The sequence below is a fragment of the Saimiri boliviensis genome, chromosome 2 (assembly GCF_048565385.1).
Source record: "Saimiri boliviensis isolate mSaiBol1 chromosome 2, mSaiBol1.pri, whole genome shotgun sequence".
NCBI classification, from domain to species: domain Eukaryota; kingdom Metazoa; phylum Chordata; class Mammalia; order Primates; family Cebidae; genus Saimiri; species Saimiri boliviensis.
The window spans coordinates 129,206,459-129,227,912 of record NC_133450.1 but is presented as its reverse complement, the minus strand read 5'-3'; the positions used below and the strand labels follow the sequence as shown (position 1 = coordinate 129,227,912).

At 43.1% G+C, this 21,454-nt stretch overlaps 1 protein-coding gene across 12 annotated transcripts in view; it reads right to left on the bottom strand.

The window, feature by feature from the left end:
• WDR20 (WD repeat domain 20) overlaps window positions 1-21,454 on the bottom strand; it is a 95,007-nt gene that overhangs the window by 55,262 nt on the left and 18,291 nt on the right. Inside the window, exon 2 of one of the 12 annotated variants that reach the window (XM_074394321.1) lies at window positions 2,444-2,561. The exons of the other annotated variants lie outside the window; for them this stretch is intronic. Within the exon in view, the coding sequence (XP_074250422.1) occupies window positions 2,460-2,561 (102 nt within the window). The 3' untranslated portion in view covers window positions 2,444-2,459. The remainder of the gene's footprint in view (window positions 1-2,443; window positions 2,562-21,454) is intronic. 12 annotated transcript variants of the gene reach the window in all.

Below are 21,454 nucleotides of genomic sequence, written 5' to 3'. Positions count from 1 at the left end.
AAAAAGAAAAAAAAGTAAGAAAAAGAAATGGCAACTGCAAACAAAGAATAGGTAAGGCTATGCTAACTGGCATGGAAATATGAAGAAAACGGCAAAAAAAAAGGCAATGAAAAACCATCACTGATTCTCACACAGATGACACAAAAATACCCACTTATCACTATAGTCAAGAACTGTGGAAACTTCCATTCTGCAAGATAATGGCCCGTTGAGGGGATCTATTGGCTATGAGAAATATAGCCAGATGAGAATCAAGCTTCATTTTCACTCCAATGTATATTAACTTGATGTTACCAGGCATTAACCCATTTATGCCTAGTGTTCTATTATTGGAACACTAAGCTTCTGGGCATAATTTATATCCTACTGCTCAAGGTCATTGCCAAGGTCTGATTCTGATTTTTTTTTTTTTTTTTTTGAGACGGAGTTCACTCTTGTTGCCCAGTGCAATGGCACAGTCTAAGCCAGGCATCCCTAAACTGCGGCCCCCTGAGGCCATTTATCAGGCCCTCCACTGCACTTCAGGAAGAGGCACCTCTTTCATTGGCGATCAGTGAGAGGAGCACAGTATGTGGCAGCCCTCCAACGGTCTGAGGGACAGTGAACTGGCCCCCTGTGTAAAAAGTCTGGGGATGCCTGGTCTAAGCTCGCTGCAACCTCCACCTCCCAGGTTCAAGCAATTCTCCTGCCTCAGCCACCTAAGTAGCTGGGATTACAGGCACCTGCCACCACGCCAGCTAATTTTTGTATTTTTAGTAGAGACAGGGTTTCACCATGTTGGCCAAGCTGGTCTCAAACTCCTGACTTCAGGTGATCTGCCTGCCTCAGCCTCCCAAAGTGCTGGGATTACAGGTGTGAGCCACCACGCTCAGCCTAAGGTCTGATTTTTCACAAAAAAATTTGCAATGTCTGGGATAAATCGGTTAATCAAGGGAGCTAAGAGATCTCAAACATAATTCACTCATTAACAGGAAAATCTAACAGAAAATTCAAATAAGCTCAATTAAAAATGAAACGGGAGATATTACAACCAATACCACAGAAATACAAAAGATCATTCAAGGCTACTATGAACACCTTTATGCACACAAACTAGAAAACCTAGAACAGACAGATAAATTCCCGGAAACATACGACCCTCCTAGAGTAAACCAGGAAGAAATATAAACTCACACTGAACAGACCAATAACAAGCAGCAAGACTGAAATGGTAATAATAAAAAAAATTACAAAAAAAACTCCAGGACTAGATGGATTCACAGCTGAATTCTATCAGACATTCAAAAAATTCGTACCGATCCTATTGAAACTATTACAAAAGATAGAGAAAGAGGGAATGCTCCCTAAATAATTCTATGAAGCCAGTATCACCCTAATACCAAAAACCAGGAAAGGATATGACAAAAAAAAAAAAAAAAAAAAAGAAAAGAAAAAAGAAAGAAAGAAAAGTACAGACCAATATCCCTGATGAACCTAGATACAAAAATCCTTGACTGGGTGCTCATGCCTATAATCCCAGCACTCTGGGAGGCTGAGGCAGGTGCATTACCTGAGGTCAGGAGTTTGACAGGAGCCTGGGAAACATGGTGAAACCCCATCTCTACTAATAATATGGTGGCAGGCACCTGTAATCCCAGCTACTTGGGTGGCTGAGGCAGACAGAATTGCTTGAACCTGGAAGGTGGAGGTTTCGGTAGGCAGAGCGCACTCCAGCCTGGGCGACAGAGCGAGACTCTGTATTTAAAAAAAAAAAAAAAATCCTCGACAAAATACTAGCTAACCAAATACAACAGCATGTCAAAAAGAAAATCTACAATAATCAAGTAGGTTTCATCCCAGGGATTCAGGGATGGCTTAACATACGCAAGTCAATAAATATAATATAGCACACAAACGGAATCAAAACCAAAAAATCACATGATCATCTCAATAGACGCAGAAAAAGCATCTGACAAAATCCAGCATCTCTTTATGATTAAAACCCTCAGCAGGCCAGGCGTGGTGGCCCATGCCTGTAATTCCAGCACTTTGGGAGGCTGAGGCAGGTGGGTCACAAGGTCAAGAGATTAAGACCATCCTGGCTAACATGGTGAAGCCTCGTCTCTACTAAAAACAAAAATTAGGCCGGGCCTGGTGGCTCAAGCCTGTAATCCCAGCACTTTGGGAGGCCGAGGCGGGTGGATCACGAGGTTGAGAGATTGAGACCATCCTGGTCAACAAGGTGAAACCCCGTCTCTACTAAAAATACAAAAAATTAGCTGGGCATGGTGGCGCGTGCCTGTAATCCCAGCTACTCAGGAGGCTGAGGCAGGAGAATTGCCTGAACCCAGGAGGTGGAGGTTGCGGTGAGCCGAGATCGCGCCATTGCACTCCAGCCTGGGTAACAAGAGTGAAACTCCGTCTCAAAAAAAAAAAAAAATTAGTTGGGTGTGGTGGTGTGTACCTGTAGTCCCAGCTACTCAGGAGGCTGAGGCAGGAGAATCGCTTGAACCCCAGGGGCAGAGACTGCAGTGAGCCCAGATCACTCCACTGTACTCCAGCCTGGGTGACACAGCAAGACTCTGTGTGAAAAAAAAAAAAAAAGAAAAGAAAATCCCCAGCAAAATCAGCAGAGAATGGACACAATGTACGGTAATAAAAGCCATCTATGACGAATCCACAGCCAACATTTTACTGGATGGGGAAAAGTTAAAAGCATTGCCCCTGAGAACTAGAACAAGACAAAGATGCCCACTTTCACTTCTTTTTTAGTTTTTTAGGCTCCACCTCCTGGGTTCATGTGATTCTCCTGCCTCAGCCTCCCAAATACCTGGTAATACAGGTACACACCACCATGCCCAGCTAATTTTTGTATTTTTAGTAGAGACAGGGTTTTACCATGTTGGCCAGGATGGTCTCCATCTCTTGACCTCATGATCTGCCCGCCCTGGCCTCCCAAAGTGATGGGATTATAGGTGTGAGTCACCTTACCAGCCCCACTTTCACTTTTATTTCAATGTAGTTCTGGAAGTCCTAGCCAGAGCAATCAGATAAGAGAAAGAATTAAAGGACATCCAAATCGGTAGAGGAAGTCAAACTGCTGCTGTTTGCTGATGATATAATCATATACCTAGCAAACCCTAAAGACTCATCCAAAAAGCTCCTAGATCTGATAAATGAATTCAGTAAAGTTTCAGAATACAAAACCAATGTACACACATCAGTGGTACTGCTATACACCAACAGCAACCAAGCTGAGAATCAAATCAAGAACTTAACTCCTTTTACAATAGCTGTTAAAAAAAAAAAAAAATTAGGAATATATCTAACCAAGGATGTGAAAGACCTCTACAAGGAAAACTACAAAACACTGCTGAAAGAAATCATAGATAACACAAACAAATGAGAACACATCCCACACCACAGATGTGTAGAATCAATATTGTGAAAAATGACCATATTGCCAAAAGCAATCTAGAAATTCAATGGAATTCCTATCAAAATACCATCATCATTCTTCACAGAACTAGGAAAAACAATCCTAAAATTCGTAGGGAAACAAAAAAGAGCCCACATAGCCAAAGCAAGACTAAGCAAAAAGAACAAATCTGGCGGCATCCTATTACCCAGCTTCAAACTGTACCGTAAGGCTACAGTCGCCAAAACAACATAGTACTGGTATAAAAACAGGTACACAGAACAACGGAACAGAGCAGAGAATCCAGAAATAAAGCCAAATATTTACAGCCAACTGATCTTTGACAAAGCAAACAAAAACATAAACTGGGGAAAAGACACCCTATTTAACAAATGGTGCTGGGATAATTGTCAAGCCACATGCAGAAGAATGAAATTGGATCCTCATCGCTGACCTTATTAAATCAACTCAAGATGAATTGAAGACTTAAATCTAATAACTAAAACCATAAAAATTCTAGAAGATAATATTGGAAAAATCCCTCTAGGCATTGGCTTAGGCAAAGACTTCATGACCAAGAACCCTAAAGCAAAAAGTGGGCTAAGGACACGGATAGACAATTCTCAAAAGAAGGTATACAAATGGCCAGCAAACATATGAAAAAATGCTCAACATCACTAATTATCAGGGAAATGCAAATCAAAACCACAACGTGATACAACCTCACTCCTGCAGAAATGGCCATAATTAAAAACTCAAAAAATAACAGATGCTGGCATGGATGTGGTAAAAAATGAACACTTTTACACTGCTGGTAGGAATGCAAACTAGTATAACACTATGGAAAACCATGTGGAGATTCCTTAAAGAACTAAAATTAGATCTTCCATTTGATCCAGTGATCCCACTTCTGGTTATCTACCCAGAGGAAAATAAATCACTACATGAAAAAGACACTTGCACACGCATATTTATAGCAACAGAATTCACAATTGCAAAAATATGGAACCCCCCACAAATGCCCACCAATCAGGTAGATAAAGAAAATCTGGTGGAATACTACTCAGTCATAAAAATAGTAACAACAATAATGGCATTCCCAGCAACCTGGATGGAACTGTAGACCATGATTCTAAGTGAAGTAACTCAGGAACGGAAAACCAAACATCTTATGTTCTCACTTATAAGTGGCAGCTAAGCTATGAGGATGCAAAAGCACAAGAATAATATATTGAACTCTGGGGATTCGGGGGGAAGGGTACGAGGTGGGTGAGGGATTAAAGACTGCACATTGGGTAGTGTACACCGCTCAGGTGACGGGTGCACCAAAATCTAGGAAATCACCAGTAGAGAACTTATCTATGTACCAAAAACCATCTGTTTCCCAAAAACCTATTGAAATAATAAAAAATAAAAAAACAAGCCGGGTGCAGTAGCACAGCCTATAATCCCAGCACTCTTGGAGGCCAAAGTGGGTAGACTGCCTGAGCTCAGGAGTTTGAGACCAGCCTGGGCAACATGGTGAGACCTCAACTCTACTAAAAATACAAAATTAGCCAGGCATGGTAGTGCATGCCTACAGCCCCAACTACTTGTGAGGCTGAGGCAGGAGAATCACTTGAACCCAGGAGGCAAAGGTTGCAGTGAGCTGAGATTGCATCACTGCATTCCAGCCTGGGTGACAGAAGGAGACTGCCTCAAATAAAAAATAAAAATAAACAGAAAAATCCCTTATTTCTTTAGCATTATATAATGTACTAAACACATTCTTTAAATATAATGTACAGTTAATTAGCTATCATTGTACCTATTATTACTAATCTTATCAATATTTAACCAACTGAAAATTCTTTTTTTTTTTTTAATTTTTAAAATTTATTTATTTTTTTATTTTTTGAGACGGAGTTTTGCTCTTGTTACCCAGGCTGGAGTGCGATGGCGCGATCTCAGCTCACTGCAACCTCCGCCTCCTGGGTTCAAGCAATTCTCCTGCCTCCGCCTCCTGAGTAGCTGATATTACAGGCACATGCCACCATGCCCAGCTAATTTTTTGTATTTTTAGTAGAGACGGGGTTTCACCATGTTGACCAGGATGGTCTCGATCTCTTGACCTCGTGATCCACCCACCTGGGCCTCCCAAAGTGCTGGGATTACAGGCTTGAGCCACCGCGCCCGGCCAAATTCTTTGTTTTAAAACAATATTCCCCATTAGTCTGTATTTCCATCACTGTTTTTAAGTCAACAAAAGATAAGATCTTTGGTAAGATAAAGGTAATCATGTCTTAAACTGAAAAGCACACAGGGCCCCGCTCCAGGTGGCTCACACCTGAATTTCCAGCACGTTGGGAGGCCCGAGGTGGGTGGATCACAAAGTCAAGAGATTGAGACCATTATGGTCAAAAATGGTGAAACCCCGTCTCTACTAAAAATACAAAAAAATTTAGCTGGGCGTGGTGGCATATGCCTGTAATCCCAGCTACTTGGGAGGCTGAGGCAGGAGAATCGCTTGAACCTGGGAGGCAGAGGTTGCAGCAAGCCAAGATAGTGCAAGATTGTGCAATTGCACTCCAGCCTGGGCAACAGAGTGAGATTCCATCTCAAAAAGAAAAAAAAAGAAAGGGCCGGGCGCGGTGGCTCAAGCCTGTAATCCCAGCACTTTGGGAGGCCCAGGTGGGTGGATCACGAGGTCAAGAGATCGAGACCATCCTGGTCAACATGGTGAAACCCCGTCTCTACTAAAAATACAAAAAATAAGCTGGGCATGGTGGCGTGTGCCTGTAATCCCAGCTACTCAGAAGGCTGAGGCAGGAGAATTGCTTGAACCCAGGAGGTGGAGGTTGCGGTGAGCTGAGATCCCGCCATTGCACTCCAGCCTGGGTAACAAGAGTGAAACTCCGTCTTAAAAAAAAAAAAAAAAAAGAAAGAAAGAAAAGTACGTAGGACATAGCTAACTGGTCTATACCACTCAGAGTTTAGCAGAAAACAGCTGACAAATTACTCTCCAGACAAGACATAAAAGATCAAGAAATTCTAAAATTGTTTTTAAAAAATGGGGTGAACCCCCACGTGACATTTTATACCAGAATAAATCTCAACAGTATCAAAGAGAAATCATATATAAGAAATGAAACCTCAGAATTACAAGAAGAGGCCAACATAGTGGCTCATGCCTGTAGTCTCAGCTACTCAAGAGGCTGAGGTGGGAGGCTCCCTTGAGCCAAAGATTTTGAGGTTACAACGAGCTATGATTGTACCACTGTACCCCAGCCACAACAGAGGAAGATCCTGTCTCTTAAAAAAAAATGAGAGATAGAGAAGCCGGGCACCATGGCTCACGCCTGTAATCCCAGCACTTTGGGAGGCTGAGGCAGGAGGATCATGAGGTCAAGAGATTGAGACCATCCTGGCCAACATGGTAAAACCCAATCTCTACTAAAAATATGAAAATTAGCTGGGCATGGTGGCATGTGCATAGTCCCAGCTATTCAGGAGGCTGAGGCAGGAGAATTGCTTGAACCCAGGAGGTGGAGGTTGCAGTGAGCTGAGATCACACCACTGCACTCCAGCCTGTCAACAGAGTGAGACAGTGTCTCAAAAAAAAAAAAAGAGAGAGAAAGAGAGAAGTAGTAGCACAATAAGAAACTACAAGTATTTTTTTTAAAAATATTTGGAGGGTTAAGTGTAACTCAAAACCTAAGAGAAGACTAATACGTTTTGTCTATAAAAAAAAATGAAATTTCCCAAGAAGGAGGAAGAAAAATAAAGGGGGAAAAAAACCACAACTTTCTATGTAGGAAAAAAGTACCATGAGCAAAATCAGAAGACAAATGGCAAATGGAACAAAATGTCTGTGCCTCAGATCACAGATTAAGGGCTAATTTACACAAAAAGCTGAGCATGGTAGTAGATGCCTATAGTCTCAGTAGCTCAGAAGGCTGAGGTGGATGGACTGCAGACCAGCCTGGGCAACACAGTGAGATCCCATCTCTAAACAAATTAAAAAATAAATAATAAATAATTTACATAAACAAGAACTCCTATCAAGTTAATTTTTTTTTTTTTTTTTAAGACCAGAATCCTAGCAGAAAAGTGAGTTCAGGACACATACAACTGATAGAAAATACAGATGGCTCTTAAATATACAAAATGATGCTTAATTCATGGTATAAGAAACACCAAAAAACTCCTGTGTCATACCATTTTTCATCTGTCAAATTAGCAAAGATCAAAATAACAACATACTCTGCCAGAAGTAAAAACTGGTACAATTTTTAGAAGGCAATTTGACTGTGTCTAAAATTACAAATACACGTGTCCTTTTCACCCAGCAATTCCTCACTGGAATTTATTCCTCAGATATACTAGCAACAAGGCAAAATGATGTATGTACAAAGTGATTTACTGCAGTATAGTGTGTAAGAGCTAAAGACTAGAAACATCAATGTCCATCAAAAGAAGAATCATGATAAATTCACACAATGGGATATTATGCAGGCATTAAATAAAGATGCTTTTAAACAATAATGTCTTTATTGATAAAGAACAATCTCTGATGTATACAACACAAAACAAAAACAAGGTATAAAAGTGCAGATGCTAAAGTTTGCATTTGTATAAAGGAGGAAGGACTGTGTCTGTGATTTTGTGTATTAAACCACTGGCTAACACAAGAACTTAATATTGGTTACTTCTGAGGAGGAGGACAGGGTGGCGCTGGGGGCAGAGTGTGAGAGACTTCATTGAATGCTCTTTTAATTCTGAACCAGGCATTAAATTCTGAATGTGGGCCGGGAACAGTGGCTCATGCCTGTAATCCCAGCACTTTGGGAGGCTGAGGCAGGCAGATCACCTGAGGTTGGGAGAGCGAGACCAGCCTGATTAATATGGTGAAATCCCAACTCTACTAAAAATACAAAATTAGCCAGGCATGGTGGCACATGCCTGTAATCCCAGCTACTTAGGTGGCTGAGGCAGGAGAATTGCTGGAACCTGGGAGGTGGAGGCTGCGGTGAGCCGAGATCACACCACTGCACTCCAGCTTGAGAGACAGGGCAAGACTCCATCTCAAAAACAACAACAAAAAGTGAACCATGTGAATGTATTACCTATTAAAAAATAAATAGGCCTGAGATGTCATAATACCTATGTCCCAATGCAGACTTTGTCACTAAGTTACTTGAGAATACTATCCATTCAACCAATATTTATAGAATTCTATATGCTTCAGGCACTGTTTTAGACCCTGAGATCTCAGCAACAAAGATAAATCTCTCCTCTTGTAGATTTTAGGTGGGACTAGTCAGTAAGCAGGCAACAAAATGAATGTCATACAGTAACAAGGAGCATGAAGAAAAATCAGTCAGGAAAGGGGAGTGGAAGGACTGAGGTGGAAAGGTGATAACAGTGTCTTTCTGGGTAGGGTTAAGAGAAAGCTTCTTTAACAGAACCACATTTGGGCAGAGACCTGAAGAAGTAAGGGACCCAGTCCCATGGCCACCAGGGAGGGAAGTCTAAGCAGAAGGACTAAGGATTCCAAGCAGAGCGCATGCCATGGCTCCACGGGTGGGCTGGGGAGGGGTGCTCATCTACGTACCAAACCGGGAAGCTGCAGCCATTTTTAAATTGAAAAAAACACATGCTAACTACTGAGCACCTACACCGTGCCAGGCACAATACTAGGTCCTAGGGGCCTAAATTATGCTTAAAATACATAACTAAACACCAAAAAAAAAGACTGACAGGTGAAAATACCAAAATACTAACAGCTGTGGGATATGGAGGTTGTTTTTCCTTCCTTGAGTTTTCCAGTTTTCTACAATAAACTACTCTATTTTTATCGTTGGGGGAGGAAAAAACCTTTCCTCTTTACTGCTGCCAATTAAGAAAAGATTCCCACACAGCAAATTTATTTAGTGATTTCAATGATTAACAGACTTGCCTTCTTAAAAAACCTCCTAAACTAGGCAGATTTTTCAGGTCTTTCTCTCATGCCTGTACCTGTTTGCTACCAGAGCTATGGCAAGATATGGGAGATGTATGGGAAATGGGGGGAAGAGAGGAATACAGCAGAGAGAAATAAGGGGTACAAATAACCACCTGCTGTTCTTTCAATACAGCTTGTCACCAAACACAGATGAGAAAGATCAGGCAAATGACTGATCGACTGAAAATATTTAACCAAATACCTACTACATACAATATGCTTACCATAGCAGTCTGCCCACTGTCAATAAGTAAACGACAAAGCCAAGCCCCTTGTATATTTATCCATCCATTCAAATATTTATGAAGTACCTATAATGCATCAAAGGCACTGAGCTAGCATATAGAATAGACAGGAGTTCAGCAATCAATCAGATAAAATCAGCCCTCAGTAGTCTGTAATCTAGTTTGGAGGGTAGGAAGTAAAGAGACATTAAATTTCAGTTTCTACTTATTTAATTACTGCTGTGGCATGTGCTAGACAGGTGACCTGGTAGAGGATAACAGGAAGACCTGATCTAGTCTGAGCGTTAGGGTAAAAGGCCTGGACAAAATGACATATGAGCTAAGATTTGAAGGAGTATGAGTTAAACAGATGAAGGGGCAGAGAGTGAGGAACAGAAGCACATTCCAGGTAAAGGAAACAGCATATTAAGAAGAACCTTGGCTGGGCACAGTGGCTCACACCCATAATACCAGTGCTTTGGGAGGCCAAGGCAGGAGGATAACCTGGGCCCAGGAATTAAAGACCCGTCTGACCAACATAGTGAGATCCTGTCTCTAAAAAATAAGAAGGAAAAAAATTAGCCAGGTATGGTGGCCCATGTCTGCAGTCCTAGCTACTTGGGAGGCTAAGGCAGGAGGATAGCTTAAGCCCAAGGAGTTTGAGGTTACAGTGAGCTACAACTGCACCACCGCACTCCAGCCCGAAAGACGAAGCGAGACCCTGTGTCAGATAAATAAGAATAAGAAGAATCTGTGTTAAAAAGGGTTAAGGTGCCGGGCGCGGTGGCTCAAGCCTGTAATCCCAGCACTTTGGGAGGCTGAGGTGGGTGGATCACGAGGTCAAGAGATCGAGACCATCCTGGCCAACATGGTGAAACCCCGTCTCTACTAAAAATACAAAAAATTAGCTGGGCATGGTGGTGTGTGCCTGTAATCCCAGCTACTCAGGAGGCTGAGGCAAGAGAATTGCCTGAACCCAGGAGGCGGAGGTTGTGGTGAGCCAAGACCGTGCCATTGCACTCCAGCCTGGGTAACAAGAGTGAAACTCCATCTCAAAAAAAAAAAAAAAAAAAACAAGGGTTAAGGTTTGTGAGAGGAATTAAAAGGAAGCCAGAAAATCAGAAAGATATAGTAAAGGGAAGAGAAAACCTGATAAGGTAGGCAAGGGGTAGTTCATATAGGGCCATGTTAGGAATTTAGTCTTTCACGCTAAAAGCAACAGGAACCATTGAAAGATTTTCAAACCTGGGAGTGACAAGCAGATTCACATTTTTAAAGATCACTGACTGCACTCCAGAATAGATTAAAGGAAGCAACAGTAGACCAGGAGACCAGTCAGAGGCTGTATCATGCCCAGGCAAGATGAGTGAGGGCAGTGAAAACAGAAGCAGCTGTAGTCAAGATAGATACTTCAGAGAGAAAAATCAATAGAAATTGGTGATAGACTGAAAGCAGGTGGAGGGAGTGAGGTAAAGGAAAAGACAGTCTCACGAATGACAAGACAGTACGGCATTCCACGCAAATACACGAATGCAAAAACATTCCATACAAATAGTAACCAAAATAAACTGACTGTCCAACTCTCAAAACAGAATTAGGGCAAAAACAAACAGAGATAATGAAGATTATAGTATACCAACACAAAAAACAATGCACATACTAACAATTCTGAACTTAATATAAAGCAAAACTGGCAAAGAGAAACTATCAAATTCAGAATCACAGTGAGATATTTATAACACATCTATAAGGAACTGATAAATAAGGGACAGTCATAAAAACTAGTAATGACACGGACATGTGAACAGTATTACAAACTTCAAACATGCATGCACAGAGATATGTCACCTTTAGCCTAACAAACAGAGAATATACATCCTTTTAAAAAGACATGGAATGTTTTAACTAGGTTACAAAGAAAGACTCACTACATCTCAAATAACCAGTATCATAAAAACATATTCCATGATCACACAATGCAAATAAAAATTAAACAGTATAAATAGAAACTTAAAAATGCTTGCTTAGGGGAGGCTGAGACAGGCGAATTGCTTGAGCTCAGGAGTCTGAGATCAGCTTGGGCAATGGTGAAACCCGGTCTCTGCCAGGCGTGGTGGTACATGCCTACAGTCCAACCTGGGGGTGAGAAGTGGGGTGGGGGAAGGAGGAATCACTTGAGCCCAAGAGGCAAAGGCTGCAGTGAATCGTGATGATGCCACTGTATTCCAGCCTGGGCAATGGAGAGAGACCCTGTCTTTAAAAAAAAAAAAAAAAAAACAGAAAAACACTTGCTTAGAAACTCAAAGATTAAACAGAGAATAAAAATGGAAATAACGAACTAGGCCTATAAAAATTGAGGTGGCACACTTGGGGAGGCTGAGGCAGGCAGACTGCTTGAGTCTAGGAGTTGGAGACCAGCCTGAGAAACATGATGAAACCCCATCTCTACCAAAAAATCACTAAAATTAGCTAGGCGTGGTGGCATGTGCCTGCAGTCCCAGCTACTCGGGAGGCTAGGGTGGGAGGATCACCTGAGACTGGGAGGTCAAGGCTGCAGACAGTCATGATTGCACTACTGCACTCCAGCCTGGGCAACAGAGCGAGATCCTGCCTCAAAAAAAACCAAACAAACAAAAATTAGTTTTTGATATACATAAGATTATTATTTTATTTTTTATTTTTTTTGAGACAGTTTCACTCTGTCACTAGGCTAGAGTGCAGTGGCGCAATATCAGCTCACTGCAACCTCCACCTCCCGCGTGCAAGCAATTCCCCTGCCTCAGCCTCCTGAGTAGTTGGGATACAGGCGTGCGCTACCACACCCAGCTAATTTTTTGTATTTTAGTAGAGACAGGGTTCACCATGTTGGCCAGGACACTCTCGATCTCCTGACCTCATGATCCACCCGTCTTGGCCACCCAAAGTGCTGGGATTATTTATAGGCGTGAGCCACCTCACCAGCCGGATTAGTATTTAATACCACAATGATTATACCCATACAGCTAACATACGAGAAACCCCCAAAGCACCACTTAGAGGGAATGTTACAGCCTTGAGCCATCATTAAAAAGCAAGAAAAGATGAACACACGTTTTCAATTCAGTAAGCTAGAAAAAGAACAGAGTAAACCTAAAGAAAGGAAACACAGACATTCACAAAACAGAAAACAGATACTAGCTGATTCTTTGAAAAAAATTTTAATTGACAAACTAAAAGTCTGTTCAAGAAAAAAAATAAAATATGAATGAAGGAGTGAAGCTCAAGCTGGCGACTGAACCCAGCAGACACCAAGCAGCAGCAGAATAATGAAAGTGCCACAGGAGCTCTGGAGCTGAGGAGGGGAGAGTAACAGTTCCACCCAGAAATGACCACATGCGTGACTGGAAACAGGTGGTCCAGAAAGCAAACAGCAACAGAGAGGGAAAAGGAACTGGCAAAAGTCACTCTCAAGAAGGCAGATCTTAAGCTGCCAGTGGCAGAGACGGAACTCTGCTAGAGTGTATGTCGTAGAAGTTTTAATTGCTCCAAGGAAGAAATAAAAGAAAAAAAAAGTTTTAATTGCCCTAACAAACTGATTTGTGCTTCACAGGAATACCTACTGTATTAATTTGTTGCAATAAATAGTTTTTCCTTTGGTGGTGGAGAAAAGGCATAAAGAAACAATTTTAAGAACGAAAGGTAAATACAACTTCTGATACAGTAGAAACTTATCATGGAAAAGAGAAGAGGACTGAGTCATTAAAGAAACCCAACAGTTAAATTTTAGAGTAGAAAGAACTAGCAAAGGAGGTGAAGTACTGAGTGGGTCAGAAATGTAGGAAAAAAAAGTTGAGGTTAAAGTATCAGGACAAAGAATGTTTCAATAAAGAGAAGACGATCGGTTGTGTCAAATGCTGCTGAGAAGTAAGGAAGTTGTGGGCTAAAGAGTGCCCAGTGAATCTGGCAACATGAAGTTGAACAATCAGTGTCCTGGAGAAATTAGAGCCATGAGAAGCAAGGCCATATTGCAGTAGAAGGCTGTTTCTGAATTCATGATACTGGAGCTAAACCCTTTCAGCTGATGACAAGACCAGCGTGTCACTGTGGGAGAGATTACCAGAGGTGGACTAGAGGAGATTAGTGGGGTGGACATGGAAGCCAAGAAAGCTAGTAGCCAAGGCACTTGATAGGTCATGTGATGAAGATGAAACCACCCAAGATCATGGCAGGAACTGGAGTGGAAAGGAAGGCTGTGAATTAGGCACTAGAGTCTTCAATGAGCAAAAGTGGCTGGGAAGTCAGTATATGGCCAAGAGGAAAAGAGAGAAAAGTGTCGTGAGTCTAAGGGCAGGGGCTCCAAAGGGATGCCAGGAGTGGCAAATAGACCAAAGCCTGGTCTAATGTGGCACTTCCAGTGTATCAGTCAGGATTCTGTGAAGCCTTTCCAGCTCAACTTGTGAGACACTCTCTGAGCTCCCTCGCAGAGTCAAACTGCTGCCACGTCAAGGAAAGCCCTGAGCCTGACACCCATTTTTTAAATTAGCTGAGCTAATAATGTCTTTAGTCTTGCTAACTACATGTATGCCTATTCTAGAATCCTAAGCGGTCAAAAAGGCAATGTAAGGAGTTGTGCAATTCCTATAATTAATGGGAAAGAAGTATGGATAGCAGCAAAGCCATCTGCTTCTAGAAGGGAGAGTGCAGGCACTGTTTTCCAGGACACCAGGACAGGAAAAGCAAACTTCCAAACAAAGCTAGTTTCAGGCAATCGAGACACTATATAAAACTTCTTCCTGGGTTAGCCCAAAAGAATTCTAACAACATAAGATTTGGGGCTATGACTGTCTTAGTCCATTTTCTGCTGCTATGAACAGAATACCACAGACTGAGTAATTCATAAACAAGTTTATTTGGCTCATGGTTCTGAAGGCTGGGCACTCCAAGAATACAACGCTGGCATCTGGTGAGGGTCATCCCATGGCGGAAGGCAGAATCAAGTGCACAACACAGAGAGAGGAAATTGGCCAACTTGTTTTTATGACAAACCCAGTCTCATAATAACTAACCCACTCCCTCAATAATGACATTAATCCATTAATAAGGGCAGAGCCTTCATAATCTAATCAGCCCTTAAAGGCCCCACATCAATTAAACCTTAAAATGAGTTTTAGAGGGGACAGATATTGAAATCATAGTGGTGACTAAGTTTTCTTTTTCCTTTTTATTTTTTTTTGAAACAGAGTCTCACTCTGCCGCCTAGCCTGGAGTGCAATGGTACAATCTCGGCTCACTGCAACCTCTGCCTCCCGGGTTCAAGCAATTCTCCTGCCTCAGCCTCCCAAGTAGCTGGAATTACAGGCGCCCACCACCATGCCTGGCTAATTTTTGGATTTTAAGTAGAGACAGGGTTTCACCATGTTAGGCTGGTCTCGAACTCCTGACCTCAGGTGATCTGCCCACCTCGGCCTCCCAAAGTGCTGGGATTACAGGCATGAGCCACCTCGCCCAGTGCAGTGACTAATTTCTAAAAGCCTCTCAATCCATGCAAAAGAACTAGCAAGACTATGTCTATGAGCTCCAATAACCAGCAGACAATTTTGGCTTGTGAAAGGGCTTTTGAAAGCTTATCTAAGGGCCTGGCAAGGTGGCTCACACCTGTAATCCTGGCACTTCAGGAGGCTGAGGCAGGTGAATGTCTTGAGTCTAGTAGCTCAAGACCAGCCTGGGCTACATGGCAAAACCCTATCTCTACAAAAAAAACACAAAAATTAGCTGGGCATGGTGGTACACAACTGTAGTCACACTGTTTGGGAGACTGTGGGAGGTTGGCTTGAGCCCAGGAGGCAGAGGTTGCAGGAGCTGAGATCACACTGCACCCCAGCCTGGGCAACAGAGCAAGACCCTGTCTCAAAAAAAAAAAAAAAAGAAAGAAATATTATCTAATTTATTCAAGTGAGTCCTTGATGGAGAACTGTAATTTCAACAAATTCATTCAAATTTTGTTCAATTTAAAAATGAACACAATGTGCCTACTACATCCAGGCACTGTGATGGATATGGATGAGTAAGATATGGTTTCTACCCTCAAGATTCACAGTCCAGTGGGGTAAACAGAGATTCAAACCAAAAATTCCAACACTGTGTGAAAAGGTGGCATGACAATCACAGTAGTCAAACAGCAAGAGCAAAGGAAAGACAAGTTTAAACCACGCAACAGGCTGGGTGCAGTGGCTCATGCCTGTAATCCCAGCACTTTGGGAGGCTAAGGCAGGTGCATCACAGGGTCAGGAGTTTGAGACCAGCCTGATCAACATGGAGAGACCCTGTCTCAACTAAAAATACAAAATTAGCTGGGCGTGGTGGCACATGCCTCTAATCCCAGCTACTCGGGAAGACTGAGGCAGGAGAATTACTTGAACCCAGGAGGCAGAGGCTGCTGTGAGCCGAGATCACACCGTTGCACTCCAGCCTGGGCAACAAGGGCAAAACTCCATCTCAAAAATAAATAAATAAATATACACATATAAACATAAATGCAGTTACCCTTTGAACCAGCAGTACCTCCTCCTCTGGAAATTTACCATACACGTGAGGTTATTCACTGCAGGATCATACACATTTTTTTTTAAAGGGATAATCAAGCAAGAGTGATGTTGTTAAATAAATTATGGCACATCCATAGCATGGAGTATAAAGCAATGACAAGAAACAGTAAAGAAGTTCTCTTTCACTAATATGGAAAGATCTCCAATACAGATCATTAAGCAGAAAAAACAAGATGCAAATACCATACACAGTATGTTCCCTCAATTCCTTCCAATCTCTGTTGAAATGTCATCTGATTATTGTAACAACAAAAGAATAAGTCAAAACAAATAAAATATTATCTAGAGTTACAGGAAGGGAGCTAGGAGGGGTATGGAGGACAGGAATAGAAGACAGACCTCTGAATTTAACCTTGTTCTATATCAGGGGTCCCCAAACTACGGCCGGTGGGCTGCATATGGCCCCCTGAGGCCATTTATCCGGTCCCTGCCACACTTCAGGAAGTGGCACCTCTTCCATTGGTGGTCAGTGAGAGGAGCACAGGATGCATCCACATCCTGCGCTCGAGTACTGTATGTGGCGGCGCCGCAAAGCGTGGCGTCGCTCACATACAGTACTACTTCCGGTGACACGAGACGCACACGTCACGGCTCCAGAAGCGTGTCATATGACACACATCTGGTCTGTAGCTGCGGCGCTCCACATCACCGGAAGCAGTGTGAAATAACAGCAGAAGTAGGAAGAAAGGCAAAGCACTATAACCATTACTACACAGTACAGTGGCCCCCATACTCCCCCAAATGTACAACAACATAATGGCCCCTATAACCTCCCTTTGCCCAAAAGTCTCCCCCTACATTACTACACACCGTGTTTCCCCTATTATAAGACCCTGTCTTATATTAATTTTGCCCCCAAAAGACGGGGGCTGTCTTATTTTAGGAGGTGTCTTATAATAGGGGAAACATGCAGCAGTGGGCTTCCCACAGAAGAGGCCCACCACCGCTGCAGATGTCCAGGACACTGTATACACAGTGTCACAGGCTGATCACCGCCATCCCTGTATACAGCACTGGAGGCGGTGCTGGGCCTGTGACACTATACCACTGTCTGGGATAGCGGAGGCAGCAGCGCTGGCTGTGAAGGGTGTCACACCTTGCATAGTCTGGCACTCCAACGGTCTGAGGGACAGTGAACTGGCCCCCTGTGTAAAAAGTTTGGGGACCCCTGTTCTATATGCTGGAACCATGTAAATGTTCTCCTGGAGAACTGAAATACAAAATTAAATTTAAAAACCAATCTCTCCTGCTCTAAAACTACAGTGATAGTTGTATAACTCAATAAATTACTAAAAATCATTCAACTGTACACTTAAAACAGCAAGAAGAAATAATTTGGTCGGGCGCAGTGGCTCAAGCTTATAATCCCAGCACTTTGGGAGGCCGAAGCGGGTGGATCACAAGGTCAAGAGATCGAGACCATCCTGGTCAACATGGTGAAACCCCGTCTCTACTAAAAATACAAAAAAATTAGCTGGGCATGGTGGTGCGTGCCTGTAATCCCAGCTACTCAGGAGGCTGAGGCAGGAGAATTGCCTGAACCCAAGAGGCGGAGATTGCAGTGAGCCAAGATCATGCCATTGCACTCCAGCCTGGGTAACAAGAGTGAAACTCTGTCTCAAAAAAAAAAAAAGAAGAAGAAGAAGAAATAATTTGACTGCATTCAAGTTTTTGTTTTTGTTTTTGAGACGGAGTCTCACTCTGTTGCCTAGGCTGGAGTGCAGCAGCACAATCTTGGCTCACTGCTACCTCCACCTCCTGGGTTCAGGCAATTCTTCTGCTTCAGCCTCTTGAGTAGTTGGGACTACAGGTGCATGCCACCACGCCCTGCTAAATTTTTTTTATTTTTAGTAGAGATGGGGTTTCACCATCTTGGCCAGGCTGGTCTCGAACTCCTGACCTCGTGATCCACCAGCCTCGGCAACCCAAAGTGCTGGGAGTACAGGTGTAAGCCACTGCACCCAGTCTTTTGTTTTTAGAAACAGGGTTTTGCTCTGTTACTCGGGCTGGAGTACAGTGATATGATCATAGCTCACTGAAGCCTCGAATTCCCGGGCTTAAACCATGCTATAGCCTCAACCTCCCAAGTAGCAGGACTATAGACGTGTACCACCATGCCTGGCTAATTTTTAACTTTTTTGTAAAGACAGGGTCTTGCAATCTTGCCCAGGCTGGTCCAAAATTCCTGGCCTTAAGTGATCTTCCCATCTCAGCCTCCCAAAACTGGATCAAGGTTAGACAGGATCTTGCTCTGTCACCCAGGATGGAGTGCAGTGGCTCGACCTCAGTTCAGTGCAACCTCTGCCTCCCCTGCTCAAACGATCCTCCCACCTCAGCCTTCCAAGTAGCTACAGGCACATGCCACTATTCCCAGAGGATTTTTTTATTTTATTTTAATAGAGATGAGGTCTTACTATGTTGTCCAGGCTAGTCTCGAACTCCTGAGATCAAGCCATATGCCCAACTCAGCCTCCCAAAGTGTTGGGATTACCAGCATGCACCACCAAAGCCAGCTGGATTAAGTTTCAAGAGGCAGTGAAAGAATCAAAGAAAGCTACTAAAGACAAGTGCCTCTTCAACTTTAGTGTGTACATGAATCACCTGGGGGCCATCTTAGACTGCAGATTTAATTCAGTAAATGAGCCAATATTCTGCATTTCCAACAAGCTCCCAAGTGACCGCTGATGATGCTGGTCTGTGGATCACACTTTGAGGGTTGAGACAATTTAAACAACTAGACGTGCTTTGCTCTAAGAAGTAGCCGAGAAATGGGGCAGCAGCTACTGGAGGTACATGACCCATAGAAAATGAGTGGTGGGCTGGGCTCGGCGGCTCATGCCTGTAATCCCAGCAGTTTGGGAGGATGAAGCGGGAGGATCACTGGAGCCCAGGAGTTCAAGACCAGCCTGTGTAACATACTGAGACTCCATCACTACAAAAAATGTAAAAATTTTCCAGGGGTGTGGTGGTGTGTGTTTGTAGTCCCAGTGACTCGGGAGTTTGAGGTGGGAGGATCTCTTGAGGCCAGGAGTTTAAGGCTGCAGTGAGCTCTGATCACATCACTACACTGCAATCTGGGTGACAGAGAGAGACCCTACCTTAAAAAAAAAGAAAGAAAACGAGTGGGTGTCAGAAAGAGTCTCTCCCCGCCAACTGTTTTAAAATGAGAGTAACAGCGACACATTTGTAGGGAGAGAAGAGTTGATGGTGTAGGAAAGAGAATACTGATTAGGCAAAACGAGGTGGGATTTAGCAGTCGAGTGGGCGAGGTAACTTTAGACAGGGGCAGAATTCTTTAGCAATACAAGGGAAGGCATCTGATACAGATGCCAGAGCTGAGATGTGAAGGTAGAAATCTGGAGAAATTCTCTTTTGACTGCTTTAATATTCTAAGTGAAATAAGAAGTACAGTCATCAACTAAGAATAAGGATAGGGAAGAAGGTTATTGAAGATCTGAGGACAAAGTTGTAAAACTGTCATCTAGGCTGGGTGTGGTAGCTCACACCTGTAATCTCAGCACTTTGGGAGGCCAAGGCAAGCAGATCATGAGGTCAGGACCTCAGACCAGCCTAACCAACACGGTGAAACACAGTCTCTATTAAAAATACAAAAATTAGCCAGGCATGGTGGTGCATGCCTGTAATCCCAACTACTCAGGAGGCTGAGGCAGGAGAATTGCTTGAACCTAGGAGACAGAGGTTGCAGTGAGCCAAGATCACACCACTGCACTCCAGCCTGGGCAATGAAGTGAGACTCCATCTTAAAAAAAAAAAAAAAAAAAAAAAAAAAATTGTCATCTAGAAGGGTGGGGTGAGTGTGGTGCTTATCAGTGCCATATACCCCTTCAAGGTGATGGTTCTGAATCTTAGGGGTGTTCAGGCAACACAGATCTGCTATTCTCCAACCACATGCAGGGGCACATGCAGATGTGCAGTAGGCAGAGGATTCACTTTAGCCAAGATTGGGATCAAGTCCGTATACAAGGGGAGTTATAATAATTGACCACTGCACTGGAACAGGCGTAATGCATGAAAGAGTAGCAGTGAGGCAGGGCTGAAAGCATTGAGAAAGGAAGGGAGGCAATGGCACCCCATGAGAGACAGCACTGATAGAATCTGATGACTTCAGTCCTAAAGGACAATATACTAATGTAGTATATTACCTTGGAAATAGAAAACACATTTTAAAACGTGTTTTTAAAATCATACTAGGAATTCTAAAAGAGGCTAGGATATAGCCAACATTTAAATGACCATCACTAAGGAAGATAATCCTACCCTCCCCAAGCCTTGCACAAGCTTCAGCCCTCACACTGCAGCTCAGACTCCCAGAAGGAGCCATCAACTGCCACATTCTTAGGCCTTGAGCTGCTAATTCTCCAGGTTTAGTATCCCCTACCCTTTCAGCTGGCCCGCCATCCGAATTCAAATGACATCTTATTAAAGCTTCTCTAAGTCCCTGCTGCAATTGAGGCAAACATTACACTGTCATCACCTATTATCTGAACCAACAGAGTCCACCTTGTAGAGCAGTTCATGTATTCTGCCCTCTAGTTAGGGCAGCAAGAAGCATCAGGAAGCAGAAAAATGAAGCAAAAGCATGGCCAGCTCAGAACTCTAGAAGAGCAACTGCTGAGTGAAAATACCACAAGAGAGCACTTCATGGAGCTAAGTTTCACTTCACAGGATATGAGAAACTAGTTATCCTTCTTATATTCAATCACACATGTGATACTAAAGAAGTTAAGTGAAGACTTAGCTAAATCAGGGTGCTTAAACTTTCTGTGCCATAGACTCCTTACAATCATTTTTACAACCTCCTGGGCTCAAGTGATCCTCCCACCTCAGCCTCTTGAGTAGCTGTGACAACAGGCATGTGTCACAACGCCCAGACAATTTAAAAAAATTTTTTGCAGTGATAGGGTTCTCACAGTGTTGCCGAGGCTGATCTCAAATTCCCACCTTCAAACAACCCTCCCACTTAGGCCCCAATAATTTTTATTTTCTTTATTTAGAGACAGAGTCTTGCTCTATCACCCAGGCTGGAGTACAATGGCGCGATCTCGGCTCACTGTAACCTCTGCCTTCCGGGTTCAAGCGATTTTCCTGCCTCAGCATCCCGAGTATCTGGGATTACAGGTGCCTGCAACCAAACCCAGCTAATTTTTGTATTTTTTTTTTTTTTTTTTTGAGACGGAGTTTCGCTCTTGTTACCCAGGCTGGAGTGCAATGGCGCCATCTCGGCTCACCGCAACCTCCGCCTCCT